The 22,023-nt window shown below is 39.5% G+C and overlaps 1 protein-coding gene across 9 annotated transcripts in view; it reads left to right on the plus strand.

Annotated features, from left to right (window-relative positions):
• ZMYND11 (zinc finger MYND-type containing 11) overlaps window positions 1–21,153 on the plus strand; it is a 107,240-nt gene extending 86,087 nt beyond the window's left edge. For all 9 annotated transcript variants that reach the window (XM_074574152.1, XM_074574156.1, XM_074574154.1 and 6 more), the window contains 11 exons: window positions 1,835–1,912; window positions 2,305–2,397; window positions 3,882–3,969; window positions 5,191–5,246; window positions 5,965–6,042; window positions 6,581–6,699; window positions 8,537–8,744; window positions 10,621–10,689; window positions 12,548–12,820; window positions 13,908–14,093; window positions 18,746–21,153. In XM_074574152.1, the coding sequence (XP_074430253.1) occupies window positions 1,835–1,912; window positions 2,305–2,397; window positions 3,882–3,969; window positions 5,191–5,246; window positions 5,965–6,042; window positions 6,581–6,699; window positions 8,537–8,744; window positions 10,621–10,689; window positions 12,548–12,820; window positions 13,908–14,093; window positions 18,746–18,868 (1,371 nt within the window). In that variant the 3' untranslated portion in view covers window positions 18,869–21,153. The remainder of the gene's footprint in view (window positions 1–1,834; window positions 1,913–2,304; window positions 2,398–3,881; window positions 3,970–5,190; window positions 5,247–5,964; window positions 6,043–6,580; window positions 6,700–8,536; window positions 8,745–10,620; window positions 10,690–12,547; window positions 12,821–13,907; window positions 14,094–18,745) is intronic.
• The last annotated feature ends 870 nt before the right edge of the window (window positions 21,154–22,023 follow it).

Raw genomic sequence — 22,023 nt, forward strand, 5'->3', positions numbered from 1 at the left:
TGAAAATACAGAAGGTGATTCAGACATACAGCACAGGGTAAAATTCTATCTCGTTCCAGAGTTTGGAAGGAAGGTCAGGGAACCATTAATATTATGAAAATTATGCTTAAATGCACTGTAGATGTTAGAAAGACCTGGTGCTGGCCCTTTCCACAGTAGTGAATTTTACCCAATGGCGATAGTGTCATGTCAGGAAAAAGCTGTGTTTACGCATACTGTAGTATCTATATAGGTTCATGACTGAACTGATATTTCAGCACAATTTGTAATGATTCTTTGCATACTGTTAAGCAATCAAATAAACAGCTTCATTGGTAGTGATGTGTACAATTTTGATTTAAGAAGGAGGCAGTAAGTACAATCCTGAGCTGTACAGGTTGCACACTTGCTGTAGCACAAGGGCCAGCCTGTGTTCTTCAGTGTCTGGCAGGAGGAATATAAGCAGAGGAGACACAATCAAATCCTATCTTTTTTTGTTTTGCAGTAATGTGTAATTTTTACTCTTGCCAAGTAAATATATAAAAGTCGTTGCTCTGTACTCAATGTGTCTGCTCCCTCTATATGTTCAGAGTCATATATAAGTAATTCAGTAAAAAATAGCACGCTTCTAGTGATTAATAATTCACAAGCTTCATAACTATTTTAGCTACCTATTTTGACATGGATTGTGTTTTTTCTTGTGTTTGCTAAGCAACAGTCATCTGCACAGTTATGTGGATCTTGCTAAAGACCACCAAAATTTGAGGATACAGGTGTAACTGAGCCAGTTTGGTCCACACGGTTTGCATACAGATGGTGATGTGAGGCACGAGAAGGGGAGAGCTCAGCTTGGCACTCAGTGCATTTGGAAGTGTGGTGAGGAGGAGTAAACCATTTTGCAAGAGATGTGAGCAGTTAGAAATCACTTCAGGATAATAAACCCGAAACCCATGCTGTTGTTTCACTGCGCTTTTGTTTTGGAGAACAACTGTAGGCAGGAGCAAGGAGAAGATAGCACTTTTCAGCCAGCTGTTGTAAGGCTGTGCAATCTGTGCACAGCTGCTGTGTCCTGGAATTGGAAAGGCTCGTTTGTAAGAGCATGCTAGGCATTTGCAGAGAGGCACCTTCTCTTTAGCAGCATGTTTTCTGTATGCAGTGCTTCCCACTAGCCTGGATTGACTTTGAAGGGTGGTGATAAGTCTTATACTAGTCTAAGATGAGGAGGAAAAACTCTGGATCCTGAAATGCTAAAAAGAAGCAGTCTGCGTTCCAGAATCTGGATTAGATTTTGTGAGGAAAGAACCGCAAAAATCAATGACTGCTATGTTCCTCAAGCAGTAAAAAGTGCTCCGAGTTTTTACTGGCTACAGTTTATTTGACTTCCTCCTTAGACGGTGTCATTTTGCCTAGTAAGCACATAATTTGTAGATAGTACAGGATATTCTTTTAAAAATAATTTCTTATATTACTGAAATTATTAATGACTTGCTAATAAAAAGATCATTAAATAAATTTTAAACTGCTCTGTAAAATGCCTTTCTTTGTTGCTTTTTTCTAATTAGAGACTTTTTTACATGAGAGGTTTTGACAAAGCATTAAGGATACAATGGAAATCAACCCTGTAATTCTTCTGTAGCTGCAGTCCTCAGCCCAGGCATAATTCAAAGCAACATATATAGTTGTTGTGACATGTTAGTGTTACTAATTTCACAGAAAACATTTGCCCTAAAAAAATGTGTGATATGTGATTCAAAGTTACCTTTTCAAATAATGTTGCGATTCAGAGAAAATTTTTATTGGATGAATTTTGAAGTCAGGTTTAAAATAATAATATGATCCTGTTTTTCTTTGACAGAGTATCAAGAAGAAAAACACAAGTAAACAAGAGATGAGCACATACCTGCGATTCATTGTCTCTCGTATGAAGGAGCGGGTGAGTCTGAAACAGGGAAGTTTATTAAAGTGTTGGATTCCCCCTAGAGGATGGCTATCTGTGACTGTGCAGGGAGGAAGGCTGTAAGAGGGTGTCATTTTATTTCCCTTCTCCTAAGCAGTGTGGGTATTTAAAACATACACTTACCATGTCCCATTGCTTGGATTAGTATCATTCTGGCAGGAGTAGTTTATGCCATGGGTCTGTGGGTCCTCTGAAATGGACATTTTTCAGGTTTGAGGCATGTAATCTGTCAGACTGTGGATCTACAGTTTGGCCTTGTGTATTCCCCACCTGAAATATTCCAAATTATTGCAATTTTGGGGTTTTTTTGTGTGTATTTTAAGCAGATTCTAAATGCAGTAACTTACACTGTCTCATGATCCTTTCAGGCTATAGATCTAAACAAGAAAGGGAAGGACAACAAACACCCAATGTATAGAAGGCTGGTGCACTCAGCTGTTGATGTTCCTACTATACAGGAGGTAGAGTGACTTGCTTTCTAACTTTCGCACTGTTTATGGTGTCTTTTAACACTGAAGGTAAACCTTAAGGACTAAAGCACTAATCCTGTTTAATTCTCCCTATGATCGGTATTTCGGTATTGTGTCCAGCATTGGATATGGGAGCTTAAAATTGCAAACATTTCCTCATAAATAGCTAACCGAGTAAAACCTTTTTGAGTGGTGCTTAGTTTTCAGACATAGAATATCCTCAGTTCCTTTTGTAGTAAGGTTTTACTAGGAGCTGTAGGTAGCTGAAATCTTTAGAGAAAGTACCATTTATCTAAGTCACTGAATATGGACTTGAGTGCCAACGTTTGCATATCTGGCCCAAGGTTTTTGACCATATTCCAATTTTACTCATTAAGGCCTTGTGTAGGTGGCAACTTTATAAACATTAAGTGATTCATAAAGAACCAATCATTTTGTTGATCACAAAAAAAGACGACTCACTTAAAACATCTGTTTTGCATTAATTGTTCCAAAAATAAAGTACTAGTAAATATGTTGTCCTTTTTTTCTGAACCAAAGGTCCGACCATGACTCATATAAATCAGCTGCACATGACCAAAATGAACAGCATATTCATCTTTATTCATTGCTGCAACTGGATCACTATGCAATGCTGTAGAATATATTACCCTTTATAACCATAGATGTGAAAAGCCTTTGTTTTGTTATTTTTACTGAAACACATGGATAAAGAATAGCTTCACTGGCAGTTTTGGAGACCAACACTACTGGCTAGCTTGAAGTACTGGCAATACTGGCTGACCTGAAAATAGGTCAGCCCTTCCTCTCACTGGTTCACCTTCATCTGCTTCCACAGAAGGTCTTTTGACCTTGATAACATCCTAGAAACTGATGATGTTTTGTTTGATGATTGGAATTCTCATAGGTGTTCTTGACAGAGCACAACTGAAAATGCTGCATTCCTTACCAGACAAAAGACCATACTAGGCAAATTAAATGCATGGCTCCATCTAGGCATTTGTTATGAGTTTGGAAGACTAAGACAATCAGCCTTCATCAGAGTACACTGGCTGTCAAGGGAAGATCCCAGAAGTATAAAGGCAGTCAACATTGACTTGATACTAGCTGGTATTTTAAGGTACGAAATCTTCACCTCAGGGAATATATTTTAATTTTAACAAGTGTTCTGGGCCACACCTTATGATGAAGCTACTCCAGATTTACCTTGTTATAACCAAAAGAAATTTTTTTTTAAACTTAGTCAAATATTAAAGTACCTGTTTTACTTCTGGGCATTGCATAAAAGGACCAATGCACCCAGTGTTCAGGTACTAACAAACCACGTCAAAGAGTTGTAAGTATTCCTTCTGTGTGCAGGAAAGGCAGTGTGTGATCTGTGTTGCACAATGCAGATTTCTGTGAAAGCTTCTCAACATAAAACAGGTACAGCACTTTAAGAGTTTTTTCACAGCCGTATGTTTTCTTTTGTGTAGAAAGTAAATGAAGGAAAGTACAGGAGTTATGAGGAGTTCAAAGCAGATGCTCAACTGCTTCTACACAATACAGTGATTTTCTATGGAGGTAAAGTACTACATTTACTGTTTGCTTTATTTGATTTATCTTTATCTGTAGGAAACTCACAAGTTCAGGATCGAATTTGGTATTAGATATTCTTAAGCATGGATGAGGTCAGTTGAGAGCCCTTAAAAATCAAAGTAAGTCGCAAGAGGACTTTGCAGAGTCTTTTCTGGCCCACCTACTACACAACTATTTTCATCCTCTTTGGCTAAACCTGTTAGTGGGAATTTGCACCTTTGCCATCCTGTTTCTTCTGCAGCCTAAGTCATAAGTCAGCCTATACTGCAGTTTTCTGCCAGTATACGTACGTTTTTCTAGGGTGAAAAGAGGTCTGATCTCTGATGTGCTATGTCAGCAGAAACATGTACTGTAGACACGTATTTTTCACTCGGGGGCAATATCTGCCATATTGTGACAGCAAATATAGCTACATCCACATCAGAAGTGTCCTGCTGGTGCAGTGTGTGGAGGTACAGCCATCAGAGAAGCTGCCAGCCACTGGGAAGGTAATAAGTGACTGTTTGATATGGTGGGACAGTCTGATTGGAAGTAGAAAAACACCACCACTGTGTCCAGAAGCTATAGCCAGGTCCTGTAGCAAGGTTCTCCAGAGCCATCATTTCAAGAAGGATGTGGTTCTCCCCTGCAGACCTGGTCCACAGCAGGGACACTGGGAGGAGGGTGGGACCAGTCTATTTGCAGCATCAGAAGATCCACACTGTTGTTGGTAGGGAGAGACGTGAGTGTGTTACTAGAGAAATACACAGGTGTAAAGGGAAATACATAGTCATAAATAGTCTGTGAAGCATTACTCTGAGCAGAAATACTTACATGATTGTACCTGTGTTCCTGTCAAGTGGTGGTAGCAGAGCACCGTGTTTTAGGACAATTGCAGCGTGTCATTAAGACAGTAGCAGAGAAAGAAACTGGATCCATATTAGGAGGAACCCTGTCTCCCTGCTGCTGCTCCTCAGATGTGTACTTGTATCGTTCAGTTTAAAAGCTCCCAACAGAATTTTTGCATTTAAATATGAAAGGAAAAACAAATAGAGGACTGATTGTTAGAAAATTTTAAATGGAAGGGTTATCCAAGTAACTAAATTATGTTTTGTATTCTCAAGCAAGACAATTATATCATGCAAGTCATAGCGATGACAGCTGCAAAGCTTTGTGAGCACTGTGATCATACTATGTTTGTTCATACCATTTATTTTTATTTTATAGCGGACAGTGAACAAGCTGATATAGCAAGGATGCTTTACAAAGACACATGTCATGAAGTAAGTAGTACCAAATAACCAAGATGTAGACAAGATACTTGATTTTCATTTCAGAATCTAAGAAAATTGTTCTTCATATTACAAAAATTAAAAGGGTGTGAAGTTTGTTATAAATTTTCCCCTAACTTTCTAACAGCTGATTCAGAATTCCTTTTACTACTTTTTTTTTTTTTTTTTGCGACTAGGCTATCATTTGGAAATATTCAAATTTTAGTTTTGAAAACAATCTAGGAATGCATAGTTGGACTAGAAATTATTGTACTTGCTTATATATTTGAACCTGAGGTGAGATTCTTACCAAATTCTGTAACTGGCATTGAAACATTTCTCAACATTCAGAGGAGACCAAAAAATAAAGCTAGGGGAGCTGTCACACTTTCTCCATTTGTACAGTTGAATTACTTCTTTCAGAACGTACTTTAAATATTTGATGAATTTAAAGAACTATTCTTTGCATTTTAGCTATAATAAATCACTAAGAGTTGAATTAGTCTCCTCCCTATGCCTTGTTTTTCTAAAACATGAATAACATTTCTGCAGCTTGTCTTTCATCCACTCTCAGCTCACCTCGGTTTCACACCTTTAGTTTGCACAGACAGAAGTAACTCCACCAAATTAGCAAGCAAGGCTGAAAAATTTTACTGCTCTAAGAGAGAGAGTTACTATTGCAGTCACATAAATAGGATTTTTTGTGCTTATTTACCTTTTTTTTTTTCAGCTGGATGAACTACAGCTTTGCAAGAACTGTTTCTATTTGTCAAACGCGCGACCTGACAATTGGTTCTGCTATCCTTGCGTATGTTGCTCACACAGATTTTATTTGTTTGCTTTTCTGTATAAAAGCCTGCAGTTTTGGTGTTATTAATGCCTTGAATATTCCATTTCAGTAGGCTTGTTTCAAAAGCACGGTAAAGACTCTGTAAGCCTAGATATTCTACACAAGTGAAATGTTAATTGAAGTTCAAAGCTCTAACAATATAGGTTATAAAACTTGGTTATCAACCAGTTACAACAGTCTCACAAGCAAATAAGGAGCTTACAGAAATAAAACTGTGCTCCTGGATGAAGCTATAAAGACAAGTTTAATTTTTTGAGCTGCTTAAGATCTCTCTTTTCAATAGACACCCTTTTCAGACTTTGTATTTTTTTTACTTTGATCCAAGCAATACATCTAATAGGGAAATATATATTGTAAGAAGATAAAAATGAAAACAGTCCTAAACATAAACAGCAACCATATTCTTAAGATACTAGCATAGTATTACAGCAAAATATTTGTGGGAGAAATCAAAATAATACCTCATATCCAATAATAAATACAACATTTTTTCCAGATACCTAATCATGAGTTGGTTTGGGCCAAAATGAAAGGCTTTGGGTTTTGGCCAGCCAAAGTCATGCAGAAAGAGGACAATCAAGTTGATGTTCGCTTTTTTGGCCATCACCACCAAAGGTAATTTATTAATTCCATGTGCTGCTTTTTACAAACAATACTTAAAAGAATTTATCTCATCTATCATGTTGTAAATCCTGGCTCAGCTAGTTGCCAACATTAGAAAGACTGAGTACTTTGCCATAATCGTTTCAGAAAATTTAAAGCTCAGTCTAACACATCTGAAGTTGCCAAATGGCTCAGAGATTCCCTTTCCACAGTTGCCATAGGGATGTTACTTAATGCCATTTTAATTAAAGAAAGCAAGTGAACTTCAACTGTTTCTTCAAATCAGTAGCAGGCTGCTAATCCAGGCCAAGGTGAAAATTGGACAGAAATGTACTCTCACTACCAGCAGTATTGACTCTGTGCAATTTTCTCTTCTGAGCAGGCACATTGCAATTTCATGTTTTAGTAACATAATACACATCACAAATGTTTCTGTCTCGCTCCTAGAACATTGACGGAGCTCTTGCTGTGAGCCCGTTTGCAATTTCAGAGAATAACTCTTCACATTGGAAACTTCACTTTTAGAGATCAGCTTTTACTTCCATCTCCCATTGTTGGGGTTATAATAGTGTTACTACAATGGATGTACTGATTTTTTTTTGCTGTTTGATTTATATGCCTATAATGTGAGGAGGGGAGACATATGCAAAGTAATTCATGGTTGGTGGGAAGGTGGTGTATTTTGGTGCATCCCAAAAGGGCCTCGACAATTCAGCAACAGTGTTTCATGAGTTTGTTTATTTAAATTGCTTTTTGTGTAACTTGCACAGTATATAACATGTTTTCATTTGTTATATGAACTGCCAAGATTTTCTAATAGGCATAAAATGGGTAAAGGATCTTTATTTGTGTCACAATCACAGAATAATTTACCTTGAATCTGTTTGCAAATGCAGCTTATCTCATTAGTAGTTTTGACATTAAGTTCACACAGCTTCAAACTATTTAATGAAGTAACATGACACTTGTGGGATGAGGTGCTTGCGACTTCTAAAACTTGTGCTGATGGAATAGGCAAAATACATTTTACAAGAGTGCCATTGCTTAGTTACTGTGCTGGACTAGGACAAAAGGCCACATTCCTGGTTGGTGTAGATTAGTATTGTTTCCTTGACTTCACTGAAATGAAATTTATATTGCAAGAATTGAGAATCTGGTCGCAGACATTTAATTTGTTACAGTATTTACTCTCTTATGTAGATGTGCATGACAGTGACTCTTTTTCTTTAATGTCCAATGCTGCTTGGTATAACCTTTCAAAATGTCAAGAGCTGCCCATCTAACTCTATGAGGACTCTCTGAAAATATTTAAGAGGACAAAGTACCTTTGGAACCAAATCACTGGCATGAATTCAGTCCAAAAGAGCGTGACAGTCTGCACATGAGCTCAGTCGTGATAGACAGGGGCCCAAACTACAAAATGTCTCTATTCAAGGTGATAATTTGGTACATTCCTTGACACTTTTAGCAAAGAGGTCAAGGGCTAACTTGGATTAGCATACGAACCTTCAGTAAAGATGTTTCTGTGTCTGACTGAGGGCATTTAGCAAGAAAGCAGGTAGGAGATGTGACTACTGTTGGTGCTGGCGGAGGTTTGTGGCTCACCAGAAATGAAAGAGACTTTCAGCCGTAGCACCCATAGCTAACAAGTGCTTATAATAACACAAACGTCTAACGGTATGCAGTCCGTGTTTTTTTCCAATGTGTTCAATATACAAAAAATCTGAGTGAAAAGGATTTGTCAGCGATTGGCCACTGTGAAAAACTGGTTTTGAAGTCAGTTTCTCAGGTCTAGATCCTTTATCTGTTTTTAGCATTTCTGAATCTGTCTGTACTGTGTATTCAAAAGGGCCTGGATCCCCTCTGAAAACATTCAAGATATCACAGTTAACATCCATCGGCTGCACGTGAAACGCAGTATGGGGTGGAAGAAGGCCTGTGATGAGCTGGAACTGCACCAGCGTTTTCTTCGTGAGGGAAGATTCTGGAAATCAAAGAATGAGGATAAAGGGGAAGAGGAGGCAGAGTCAAGTATCTCTTCCACCAGCAATGAGCAGGTGAGTGCTGCCACAATGTTAGCAGTCAGGGCAATTTATTAAAGGAAACAAAGGTGATGGTTTTTTGATTAATCTAGTATTAAATTAGCTTTGTACCCTGTCTGCGGTTTTGTGGTGACAAGAAGAGGGTTCAAGGGCTTATTTTCACTATGTTTTGTGGCTCAGTAATAGCAAGAATATAGTTTTCCTCTTTCCTCAGTTTCTTGGATGACCTCTGGGAAGTTTTAAAATGTTTGTCACCTACAGCACCTTGATGAGACAGACCAAGATTTCTAAAGTTAAATAGGAATGTTCAAGTTAAATGTCACGGATATCAGATAGACTGCAACACTGCCTTCTTGGACTCCCATCAAGGGACAGCCCTGTAGCTGTTCAGCCTTTTCACAGCTGGAGTATGTTCACTTTGGACTATATTCTGCATTACGGACCCCTGACTAACACCAACCATGACATTTTCAGCAAGTTCAACTAAAGTTAGGTGCAAACGTTGCATTTGAGGACCATGTGCCCGGCAACTGCTTAAAGTCATTAAAAATAATTCTGCAAAACAAGAAAAATTGTATTGCTTTTAACAAAGGTGAAAAGCACAAAGGGGGCCAAGATACAAAACTTTGCATTGCCATATGGAAATTCCCTTATCACAGCTGAACCTTGCTAGTCATTCATTGTCCAAGAGGGTGTTATATATTCACTATTACTGACTTGGCAGTAAGATTTTCATAGCTTGCAGTATGCTTCTCTGTATTTTTGGCAGCCTTTTCCCTGGCAACATCTTCCTTCCTCATTTAAAACGACTGTCCTCTCTCTCTGTATTTTAAAAAATCAGCCTGTTTTGACCCTCTTCCTTTACCCTTTTGTCAAACAGGTCTATCATCCTGTTCATAGCATCCAATTTATAGCTAAAAAACTTAAAGCTTATGAAACTGGATGTTGCTTTAAGGGGATGCTCCTTATCAAAGTGATTTTAGTTTTTTTTAGCCTGGTTTGCTTAGCTAACCCTTTGTAGCCCCTTTATTGTCGTGTGTGCAGTCATGCAACAATGTATGATGAAACAGGAAAATGGTCACAAATAATAGTTAGGAAAGATAACAGTGGCATTTTACCAGTTTTTCAGAATTGTCCATTTGTGTATTTTCTCTTCCACCCCAACTGTTCATCCTTCACTTGGTTAATGCTTATAGCTGTTTCACTGGTTTCCCGGATACAGGAACATAAGAGCAGCGTCAAACTCTGTGCTCTGCAGTAATCTGCAGTATCCTGTCACTAACACTAGCTAGTACTGAATGCTTCAAAGACAGGAGTAAGAACTTTTCTGTAGGCCATTGTAAGATAATATACCGTCCACTTAGATATCACCCTTTTTTCTATTGCTGAAGATTGGCTTTTATTCTAAAGCACGAAGTTTTGTACCCCTCCAAGCATACGGTTATAATCAATTATTGCAAGTTTGGATAATCTTACCATCTTTACATATATACATTCTCTTTATAATTATTGCTGTTTTCTGGCTTCCATCAAGATCTGCTGCCTAATTATGGGTCACTTATATCAGAATATTCCAGAAAACAGGTGTTTGAACTCATGTGTGAAGTGAAGAAAAGAATGGTTAAGGGTATTTTAGCAAATACATATTGAACATTAGAACTTGTTCATGAATTTTGTTCCTTTGTGCAATCGTAGTCATCAGTGATAATGTGGAAAGATTATTGTGTGCACTTCTCATTTAAGAACAGTATTCAACTTCAGTATTCAATTTGCTAAATTAAATAATTGCAAATAATCACAAATAAAAGGTACATCAGTCATATTACGCTGAATGCTACTTATATGAACTGTTTTTTGGAATGATTCAATATGCTTTTCTTAATGTTCGCAGCTGAAGGTTACTCAGGAACCAAGAGCAAAGAAAGGACGACGTAACCAGAGTATGGAACTCAAGAAAGAAGTAAGTAACCTGAATTACCATGTTTGTAGAGATAGCAAAGTACAAAAAGTCTGAAATTTTAATAGACACTCCTTCAATTTCTGTCACCTTTTACTGATTTTACAGTATTAATTTTGAAATTTCCAGCCCCATAGCTTGGTCCTCCTTGCTAACAAATGCAATTGTACCTCCCATATGCAAGCCACCAGTAACATCGTGGTAATATTCTGTATCACGAATAAATCCAACAGTCAGCTTACAACGTTATTTTTTTTAATGGCAAATTCAAGCTAGTTAGTAAGGCTATAAACAGAAGAAATTATAAAGTATTTTGCACAATGAAGAATATTTAGTTTATAAAATGTCATATCCACCTTTGTCCATGGAACCTCCTTCCTTGTTTGTCCAGCTTGCACACTGAATGATCATGTAACCACGGGACTGTATTATTATGCTTGTACACAAGGGGGCAGTTACTGAGGCAGCCATAAATCTCGTATTTCCTGACTTTTGAGTACTTTTTCCTGGCCTTGTTTCAGCTGCACGTTGAACACTTAAGAAAAAGTTGCACGTATGCAGAGGTCTTGGAAGAGGACTCAGGACTCCATTACAGAGGAGGGTTTGGGTATTTTAGCACCGAGGTTCTGCGGGTTGGCCCTGGTGCCTGAAATACAGACATTGCCACTCCTAAAACCCGGGTACCTGCCTCCCCATTGTATCTGATACCCCCGGGCTAGCTCTGTAAGGCACCTTCGTGGATGGAGGCAGTGACACACAGTTTGTTCTCCCTGGGGCACAAACTATATCTGAGCGCAAGATAGGGAGACTAGAGTTTAGGACGTCTCGTCATTTTTATTGTGTTTTCTGTCACGGAAATGCTGTAATTTGCTTCATATATTTATGTCAACATTTACCTTCTTAGCTTTGCTCATATGTGATCAGTGATCCAGAAGCCAATCACAGTGACCTGTTAGGGAGTAATTGGTTGCAAAAGGGAATAGACAGACAAGCACAAAGTCCAGTCCTGACCAAGTCTGGTGTTACAAGGACTGTGTGCTTTGTCTGTACACTGTTAAATGATCTTTAAAAAATCTAAGTTAAAAAACAAACAAACAAATAATGTTCATCTGTGTCTTCAGACACTTCAAAACATCAATAAGAGTTTGCAGGGATATTACTTCTATATGTTCTAAAGAGCAGGAACAATTGGTGTTACAGTGTAATAACATAGGCAACTAAATTCAGTACAGTACCCTACAGTAACTATGATTTCTTTCTTGATAATTGAGTAATTACATAAAACTTCTATGGTCATCCACGTCTAGTTCTATATTATTGGAAGCAAGACTTAGACGCTTATTAGTCTTTCATCTTCAAAGCACCTTTGAAGTACTAATCAATCTTTGCAGCAGTTCTATGAAATCAGTGGAATATTACAGACTCCAGTGGAGCCTGTTGGGCCAGAGTAAGTCCAGAGTTTGCCAAAATAATTCAGTCATCTTGGCCACGCAGCTACAATCTCTTCAGGGAGAATGGTAGGGGGAAAAACCTATAGCAACCCTTCAGTAATCCCAAGGGGTATGCAGCGATTCAGCATAGCCTCTGATGTTGGTGGTACTTTTGGGGAAGCAAGGCTAGTGAGTACGGCTTACTGACGCCATACCTGAGCTTCCTGCTGGAGGGCTCCTAGCTGAAGTCAGAAAAGCCTGACCGAAGAGCCAGCCCACCATCATGCCTTTAGTACTAAAGGTCTTCAACAGACACCTTTCACAATAATTACGCTGGCATAAGTCATACAACATTTTTTCTCCAGGGGCAACTGAACGTTAACTTGTTCTGTTTTGATATACAGGTTTACAAGTTTGTTCTTTCTCTGTAGGAGCCAGAACCTGAAACTGAAGCAGTAAGTTCAAGCCAGGAAATTCCCACAATGCCTCAGCCCATTGAAAAAGTTTCAGTCTCAACTCAGACCAAGAAGTTAAGTGCCTCTTCTCCAAAAATGCTGCATCGGAGCACCCAGACCAGTAATGATGGAGTGTGTCAGAACATGTGCCATGACAAATACACCAAAATCTTTAACGATTTCAAGGACAGGATGAAAGCTGATCACAAAAGAGAAACCGAGAGAGTTGTGCGAGAGGCAGTGGAAAAGGTAACACTTGCCGAACACCACCTACACTCTGGTTTGAGGAGAGAAGTGTGGATTTTTTTCACATTCTTTTCTAGTTTTGTAACATCCACCCTTAGGAAAATGAATAAAAAACCTTCTACAAAAAGACCACATAAAAATAGTCTTCATTGTTGCTTTTTAGATCATTTCTATACCAAAAGACCTTAGTATAAACAGAAAACTCCTGCTTTTTTTGATTCTTGTCCAGTGAAATCAGTTTGTGGTCCAAAAGGGAAACTAATTGTTCATTCATGAGTATGCATTTCCAAAGCCTTTGTCTCCATTGTCAAGTGTGGTTGTAAACAATGGCATTGTTGAAATGCTATTCATAAATAACTCTTTTTTTCTCGATCTTATGACCCAAACATTAGATTTGCCGAAATTTCTTCGAATTTTCTGATCTAATGATAACTTGTTTAAAATTCAATATCTAAGCCTGAGCTGGTCACCTTTGGCTAGAGAGAGCAGGACAATTTAGAGGATGATTTGTCTGACCTCTCTTAAGTACCTGTCTTAAGACAAGATGAATTTCCTTCTGGATGAAGGACTATGGAGTGAACCCAGGGAGTTTAGGTGTTAATCCTGTAGGATTAAGACACCAAACTTTTAGATAACTGAGCAAGGACAAAGGAATCCCCACGACAATGAATACTAAAACGTACCTCTTACTGAACTCAGGGATGTTCTATTTTGTATTATTATGCCCTTGCTGTAGATTTATATGCAGTTGTAAATTTGGAAAAGACAAAATCTTTGTCTAAGAGAAATTCATAAATTTGTAAACTGGTCATTGACAAAATATACATGGAAGCTATTTAGCTGTTTTTGTAGATGCCTAGTAGAGCAGAAATACAGTGACATTTTTATTTTGAACATTTCTTATGGGATGGAAGTTTTGTTATAACTCTAAAGGAGAGAACTTTTTGTTTTCTAAATAGGAGAAATCTCTAATTATGTGACCTCCACCCACATCAGTAATAGTGGTTTAAAGAGTAGAGGTTTGAAGGAGGTAGATACTTTTATTCCAATAGCTGTCCATTGACTTGCTTTGCTGACTTTCTTATGGCAGCTGCGTACAGAGATGGAAGAAGAGAAAAGGCAGGCTGTAAATAAAGCTGTGGCCAACGCACAAGGAGAGATGGACAGAAAATGTAAGCAGGTAAAGGAGAAGTGCAAAGAAGAATTTTTAGAAGAAATTAAGAAGCTAGCAGGCCAGCATAAGCAACTGATTTCCCAGACCAAGAAGAAGCAGTGGGTAAGTGTCAAAAATGTATTACAAGAGAATAAGTGGAAATGCGTAATGCATACTGCAGGCCAACCGAAGGTGATTTCTTCCTTACTTTTAACTGCTTTGCTCTTTCACTGGTCTTTCAGCTTTAAGGTTTTCCCCTCCATATAACTGCTTTCAAATGTTCTTAAACTCCAAATTTCAACTCAAAGTTCTGATTACTTTCGATCTTAATTATGTAGTGTTAACAGTACCATCTTCTTGAGTCCCATCAGGTATTAGTTTCAAAATATTTTTTTCTAAATGCATTTTTGCTCTGTATAAGACATGTTTTGCATTACGTTCACACTCCTTTGATCTCAAGGCCCCGGAGGGTACAATATCTGGCTGCATCAATTTGGATTCCTCTGCTAATAATGCTGGTAGTGATATCCTCTTGGCCTTTTCCTCTCTTAGCTTTTTCTGCAGCTCTTTTATGTTCTTTTGTATTTGAGATATCACTTTCTGAAATCTATTTCCCTCCCTTGTTGAGTCCTTAAGCCCAAATCTGCAGCATTGCCTAGAAAAACCACGTTTATGTGCCCTTTAGAAAAGTGAAAACAGACATCTAACATACTGTTCTGTTACGTGCTGCAAACTTTTCCCTGTTTTTGTTTATTTTGTGTCTCCTGTTTTCTTTTCAAGCCAGAAGTGTGTTCTCCCACATGGCTATTACAGCATCTACTCAAACATTGCAAGTACTTTAATACTGTGCTGCTGGCCTATAACAGTGGGGGTCACGCTGTTATGCTGAGGAGCAGTGAGCCTGGCGCACATACAGACTTTGCTATTTCTTTGCTGATTTTCATAGGAAAAGCAAATGAAAGCCATCGTTCAGGAAATCACACTGCACTGTAATAGCTATCTCTAAAATACAGGAGGGTGGGTACAAGATTTTCTGCTCCCCTCCTTTTGAGCTTTGATTTTGCCAGATGCGGCTGAGCGGGTGCCTTGCCACAAGATGGCACGCTGATCTGAGCAGCGATGGACAGCCGCCGTCCCACTGCCACCACCGCCCGGGGACAGCCAGCCCTGGCTCGTCCCACAGCTCCCGTTTGTCTTCTGCTGTAAAAGGCTGTTTGTTTATGTTCAGCCTCATTAGTCCTTGTTCTTGCAGATGAAACGATGGTCCCTGCAGAGAAAACTCTGCTCTGCAGAAGAGTGAAATAAATACTGAGGCGAGACAAATCGCTTGCTGACTATCGCAGTTACGAGTTTGGTTTTTTGCAAAGAGAAGAATTACTTCAAATGCCAGAGCTCCTGTAGAGTCTTCGTTTCTGTTCCTAGCAGAGATTTTACTGTGGCTGTTAAAATACTGCAGTGCTTGGGTCTCTGTCAGTTAGAAAATTCCTCCTTGTCTACCTGTCTCTGCAGACCAGAGGAGTTATTTAGGTCTCTGACTTGATCAAGTTACTGTGTTTAATGAGTCACCGTCTGCTGGTGTCTGCGTGAGTGTTTTTGCCTGTGGCACTTGAGAGGGCCTTTGCCCACTATAGAACTACGTCAAATTAGCTCTCTTCTGTCAAAAGTTAAGAGGGCACATGTCAACTGTTGCCACCGTTCAGCTGATATGCAGTAACTCAATCACAGTAACTTGATTGTGAGTCTGGACTCTTAGCTATAGCTGCTTTTTAGGTTTTTTTGAAGGCAGAATTTATAAAAGAGAGTCCTGAGACTTACTTTCATCTGCTCCAATGTGCCTTTACCGTATCCTTTAGCCTGATCAGAGAGAGCCCTGCTACCACATCTTATTATCATGTGCATAAAGCCTCTATCCAAGCAAGACCATTAAAGATATAAAGAGCATTTGACAGTCTTGCCTATTTCTGTGGCCCCAGAACTATCTGTCAATCACCACCTGAAATGAAGGCATCATAGAGGCAACGGGTTTGCATGTGGCAGGAGAGGGAGGGTAAGGATAAACACCTTTGCATTCAAGCTGATGGATCTGCCTGCCAACACACAGCCTCAGGCGGCTGGAGTTGGTCCAATTACACAACTCCCCGGTGATTTTTCCTTCGGTGGTACTAATGACAGTCCCTGGTGTGTAGTACCGCTCTTGTATGCTGCTATTATAATAATGATACCTCCTTACCAAAATCTCATGTAATTAACACACATACTAAATGAGGTTTGGTGGCTTTGCTTTTTAATTAGAAGCAGAGACCTCTGGTTTTGCGTAATGCAGATGTCTAGGCTTGGGAATACAGCTGCTGTTATTCATGCTGTATTTGTCTTTTTCTCATACCTAAAAAAAAAATCCAGCCGGGATGAAGGCATCGTTTCACTGGTGGTGTACAAGCACATGAGAAGATGCGCTCCCAGCCCTCAGGAACCTAACACATAGTTAAAGAACAACATTTTCTGTTGCTCTAGCTGGCCGCAGTTCCCTTGGCTTAACCCAATTTAACTTTTTTACACCTCCAGAAAATTTGGATTTAATACAGGTATCTCAGTAAATAGCAAATGAAAGGAAGAAACGTAAAGGCAGGGATAACGATCATGAGCTTATGCAATTTGATGGGCCCAGAACACAGGCTGGATTGCCGGTCTTGATAATGTTTATTTTTTTATTTTTCCTGGTTCTTTTATTTGCATATAAGCCTCATTCTTTCAATTATATTCACATATGGATTTATTGTACCTTGCAATAGGTTGTTTTTAAGGGAATGAGCATTGTCCCTGACATGTACTGTCTGAAACAAAACCCCAAGTGATTGATAACATTTAGAAAGAAGAAAATACAAAGAAACGAGGAGGCCTGAGGCCAGCTGGCATTTTGCCTTCTCTGCCACATGTGCTGGTACCAGCTTAGATTACGCTATTTTCCTTTTGTAAGTGGAGATTTACATCCCACACTTATGGCCAGCATATGTAAAGGGAAGTGCAGGACCCACGGATCAGTTGTCCTCTCCTGTCTTCGCTTTTTTTGATCTCTCCAAGCAAAGCAGATGTGAAGCTGGTCTCTGGGCTGAGGCCCGTGCGGTGTGTAATGGAGAGACACAGCTGTTGCCTGCACCTTTCCAGCAGATGATCCTAATGGCTCCCACAGGCTTGTGGGCAGCCAGCAACGTGAAAAACCAGGAAAACAGATCTCGAGAGGACACTTGTTTGCAGACATTTCTACAAATAAACTTCCCCGGAGCTAAGTTATAAAAGGAAAATGGAGAGGTTCCCTTCTCATGCAGCTAGGGCAGTCCCTGTATTGCTGATGTAAACAAATAGTTATCAGTTTAGCCAATGTCAATGTCTGCTTTCCTGGATGTGTCTTTTAGAGCGTGTAGGGTGGTTGTGTTTTTGTTTTGTTTAAGGCAGTTGGGTTTGTTTTCTTTGTAATTCTCAGTTTTATTAACAGGACATAAAAAGTAAGTTGTGTGTTATTCTGTGGTTTGATAGCAGCCTGCACAGACTGTGCGATATCCCTCCCTCTGTTCCCCATCATGCAGTAGGCATTTCAGACTGTTTCGTAAAGATACTCTCTGATTTTGAGCAGACCAAATTCAGAAAGTAGATCTGAGATCATTAGAACCTGGCTTTCAAGGACGCTGAGCATAAGTGGCTCCTTTAGCAGCGATGCCCCCCAGCTTTACAGGATTTTGTCAGCGTGATAGTTGATGTTTTAGCAGCACTCTCTTAAGGGGTATAAAACCACCTGGAGACAGGCCACATTGCCCATCTGGGTGCCATACCTCCTTGTTGACCACCAGTAGTGTTGACCAGCATGCTGACTCCCTTTTTTAGTTCCTCAGAGGCCACGGGCTTATTTTCCAGGTAGCCCTTCCAGCTACCAGGAAACTGGGGTGGTTTTGTGTGTTTTGGGGAAGAAATCCTCTGTGCTGCAGCACTCCCCAGAACCAGGTATTTATGCAGAAATCACAGGCTGTGCACAGCAGGCATGACAAGGGGCACGAGCCAATGTAGCCATCCAGTGCACGCCAGGCCTTCTCTGGTTTCTGGAAGACTTGAAGGTAAAGGCACTGTCCTGCTCTTCTCAGTAGCACTGCTGTAGCACGAGGTTTTGTTTTCACCAGATTGCAGCGCCCTCTGACAGACAACAATCCCCAATGACAGTAGCCTCCTTGCAGACCAGTCATTAATTATTCTTTTCTCCAATAATATTATCGTTGTGACTTTTGAGATTCTCCTAGCCCAAAAGGACCTTCCCCAGCAACCTCAGGACAGGTCAGGCTTGTAAAGAAACCTCAGAAACAGAGATTTTTCAAGCTTGCGCAGAACCTGTTCACGCCAGAAGTGCCTGTTGATTTATCATAGCTTTTAAGACATAGATCAGGATGCCATTAAACAAATGTAGGGTAAAAGATGGTTCCTGCGCTCTGTAGCTGAAAAATGTCAGTCCACTACCCTGAGAGATGAGTTGTCTTAAATGAGAGATGATTTTTTTCAAAAGCAATAATCCAGACTCCAGAAAATATGAAAGCATTGTGCGTATTTACTAAAGATTGCTGCTTTACTCAGCTCATGTGAAAAATGCCCTCCTGCCTTTGGATGCCCCACTCATAACTAAAAGCAAAGTACTGCTCCGCGCGTGCTGGTGCATCCAGGAGCAGGTGAGAACGCTTGTGCCCTGGGAAGGAGGGATCCTGCGAGGGTGGTAACCTCCTCTCGTTTGTTCTCTCCAGTGCTACAACTGTGAAGAGGAGGCCATGTACCACTGCTGCTGGAACACTTCCTACTGCTCCATCAAGTGTCAGCAGGAGCACTGGCATGCTGAACACAAACGTACCTGCCGCAGAAAAAGATGAAAGAGTTATTCCTCCCCTAGAAAACCACCCCGATGATTGCTATTCTCAGACACAGCGGTTTTTGTTTCCAAGAAGCCAAAATTGTTTAGAATTTGCTTCCCATTTTGCACCAGCCTTTAAACACTTTTCGTAAAAGAAATTTTGCACAGTAATTTCAATCTTCTGTTTAACGCTCCTCCAAAATTTTGTCGGCGAAATGAATTTAACATCTGTGGGAGCAGGTTACTTTAAATAATTTTAAACTAGAGGATTTGTTGCATTTTCAGCAAATTTTAAAACATTTTTAGGTTTTACAGAGATTTTAATCTTTAAAAACAGCAGATCTAAAAATAAAAAAAAAATCATGCAAGTTTAACTAAAGGAACGTTTGAAAACTAGATCTGAATGTAAGAAGTATAGAACTGTTTCAGAAAAACGAAGCATACTACCTTGATGTAACATTTATTTCTTAACCTTGTTGAGCTGGTTTTGTTCAGCTTAATTTTACTGTTTAAAGGCATTATCTATTGGTTATACCAGTGGGTACATGATTGAATTTAGGGAACAGGGTTGACACAGCAGGTGCTAGTCCTGCGTATTTTTTCTTAAATATTTCCCAACTGTGTTTTATTTTCATTATTTCTTTTCAATATATAACTTTTATAACAAAATATTAGCTTTGATCTTGTAGTTTAAAATCACAGGGAACTGGGGTAATCTTTTACTGAGCTGGATCTTAGAGAAAAATGAATATTTAAATTTTGAAGTTTGCACATTTCATCTTTGTCCTAACATGAGTGCTTGTAACAAGAATAAGAAAAGCCAAAAAAACAAAACAAAAAAACCCAACTACCTTTATTCATACTCGGAATTATGAGGCATACAAATTTCTTTATTGTGCGCCCCCCCTTCGGCCTCCCCAATCCAACGTCATTCGACCGCCTATGATCTGGTGTCACCTGGTCCATTGTAACTTGATAATAAAAGGAGAAAAAGCACTTAAGTTTCACAGAAGCCGTTATGTTTGTAGTAATGGGTCATTGCCTAATAATGAGCTCCATCACTGTACTCAGAATGAAGAATAATGCATGTTAATTTTCTTGTATTAAAGATGCCGTGATTTGTAAAAAGTCTGTATTTTGCGGAATGTCTGGATTAAGAAGCATTACCAATAGGAATGGATCGATAGTTGAAAAATGATTTTCTTTTTGTTTGTTTTATATATAGATATATGAATTGCATCCATGTTCAGAGACAATTTTTTAAATAGATGTAAAGCTTACTTAAATAGCTTTTCTTTTAAAGTGTCTCCGCATTTTAGTTTCTTTCAAAGATTGGTCTTAGACTGAGTCATATGCCCATTAATCATCCAGCTATTTTTTTGAGAAGTTAGAGGAATAATTTGTAAATATTTATTTAGATCTTTGATATTTATTGAAAGCAATTACATGATGGAACGATGGAAGCTGAAGAATCAGGAGGAAAGCCTTTAAAAAAGTTTTCTCTAGGATTTGTCAGGGTCATTGTAAAGATGAAAATATAACTAAGACTTCTGTGAACTACCACTGAAATCCTGATCTTTTTTACTTACAGTGGTGATGTAAGTTAATTGACTAGATACTGCCAAATAATGCCCAATACGTTGCAGAAATTAAGTGGTAAGTTGATTGGAAAAAATAGGAAGTAGATGGTAACTTGTATTACCACAGCTACGTTATTGCCTGATAAATGTGTAATTAACTTTTGTCGCCTCTGTGTTGTGACTGTAAAACACTTCACAACTAAAAAAAATCAATCTATCTTGTTCGATTACTTTACGAGTTCCAAAACTTCGATCCACCCCTATGAAAGCAAGTTATTGTGGAAATATTTTTGGTGTAAAATCATTCCAGAATATGTAATATTTAACTGATAGCTGCATGAAAGTAAGATTCGTGTTACTTTGGCTTTTTTGTCTCTGTTGACACGGTTGCACATTTCCAAGTTACTACAGCGTGAAAACTGTGTGTTTTAAAGAAAAAAAAACAAAACAAAAAAAAAAGATTGTGGCCTGGTTTTGTATAAGTTTTAGGTAAAATTACAATTGATTGTTTTAGGAATCATGATTTAAAATTAATTTTTCTGCAAATCATAAAGCTATATTAAAGTGTTGAGCTTAGCCACTATGCACATTGTAATTATTCATTGTGGCTGTCCAGTTTATGATGCATTCTGGCATTTTGTAAGCTGCTCTGACTAGCAATATATAGAGTCATTTAATGTGTTAACATTGGTTAATAAATGTATTTAAAAAAAACCCCTCACTGAAAGTTGTTGATTTTGGCTGGTTGTCCACGCGTCCTTGGGTGGGCGTGCGTCCGGCTGCTCCTCTTACGTCTCCTTGTCGGGACGGACCCGGCTGTGGATGGGGCTCGCGGGGACCTTACTCCTGACTCGCGCTGAGCTGGCAGGTCCCTGCGAGGGCTTGAGCGGAAAACACACATCTCGGCACCGAAAACCAGCCTTTTCGGCCCATTCAGGGCCAGCAGCCCCCCAGAGCCGTGTCCCTCATGTTCTGGCTTTAACGCCAGGTCGGCAGCCGGGGGGGCTCACAGACCCCCTCTCCAGCAGCCCCCCGCCTCCCTAACCCAGCCACCACCCCTGAGCCTGCGCCTGTTCTATGTTTTATTAATGAAATAATTTTATCCAAAGGGACTGAGGGGACTCTGTGAATCCAGCTGGAACGGCGGCAGCGTTCATCCTACAAATACGGCCCTGAGACGGTCTCTCTCCCTTATTTTGAAGTCAGGACTCGCTGCCGGCGGGGTGCCCGAGGGAGCCGGGGGCCGTGCTGGTGCTGCTGCCCACGGGGCAGGGCCCACGGACACCCTCAAGAGAAAGGGACGTTTGGGGACGAGCCACAGTCAGGGAAGTTGTCGTGGAGCCCTGTTGTGACTTCAGGGCAGCAGGAGGGACACTGGGAATCGGTTTCTCTGTGGCAATTAAGAACTTCCCTGTGGGAATTAAGACCTGGCAAGACCTGCTAGTTAGTCCCAAGGGGAGGGGGAAAATAAAAAATTGTATTTTAAATATTTAAAGATCCCTCAAAAGACTCTTTCAATATTTTACTATCCAAACTTTTCTCTTCTTACAGGAGCCATAGCATTTTACACAAGAGTGCAAATTTTATTAATTCG

The sequence above is a fragment of the Larus michahellis genome, chromosome 2 (assembly GCF_964199755.1).
Source record: "Larus michahellis chromosome 2, bLarMic1.1, whole genome shotgun sequence".
In the NCBI taxonomy this organism is placed as follows: domain Eukaryota; kingdom Metazoa; phylum Chordata; class Aves; order Charadriiformes; family Laridae; genus Larus; species Larus michahellis.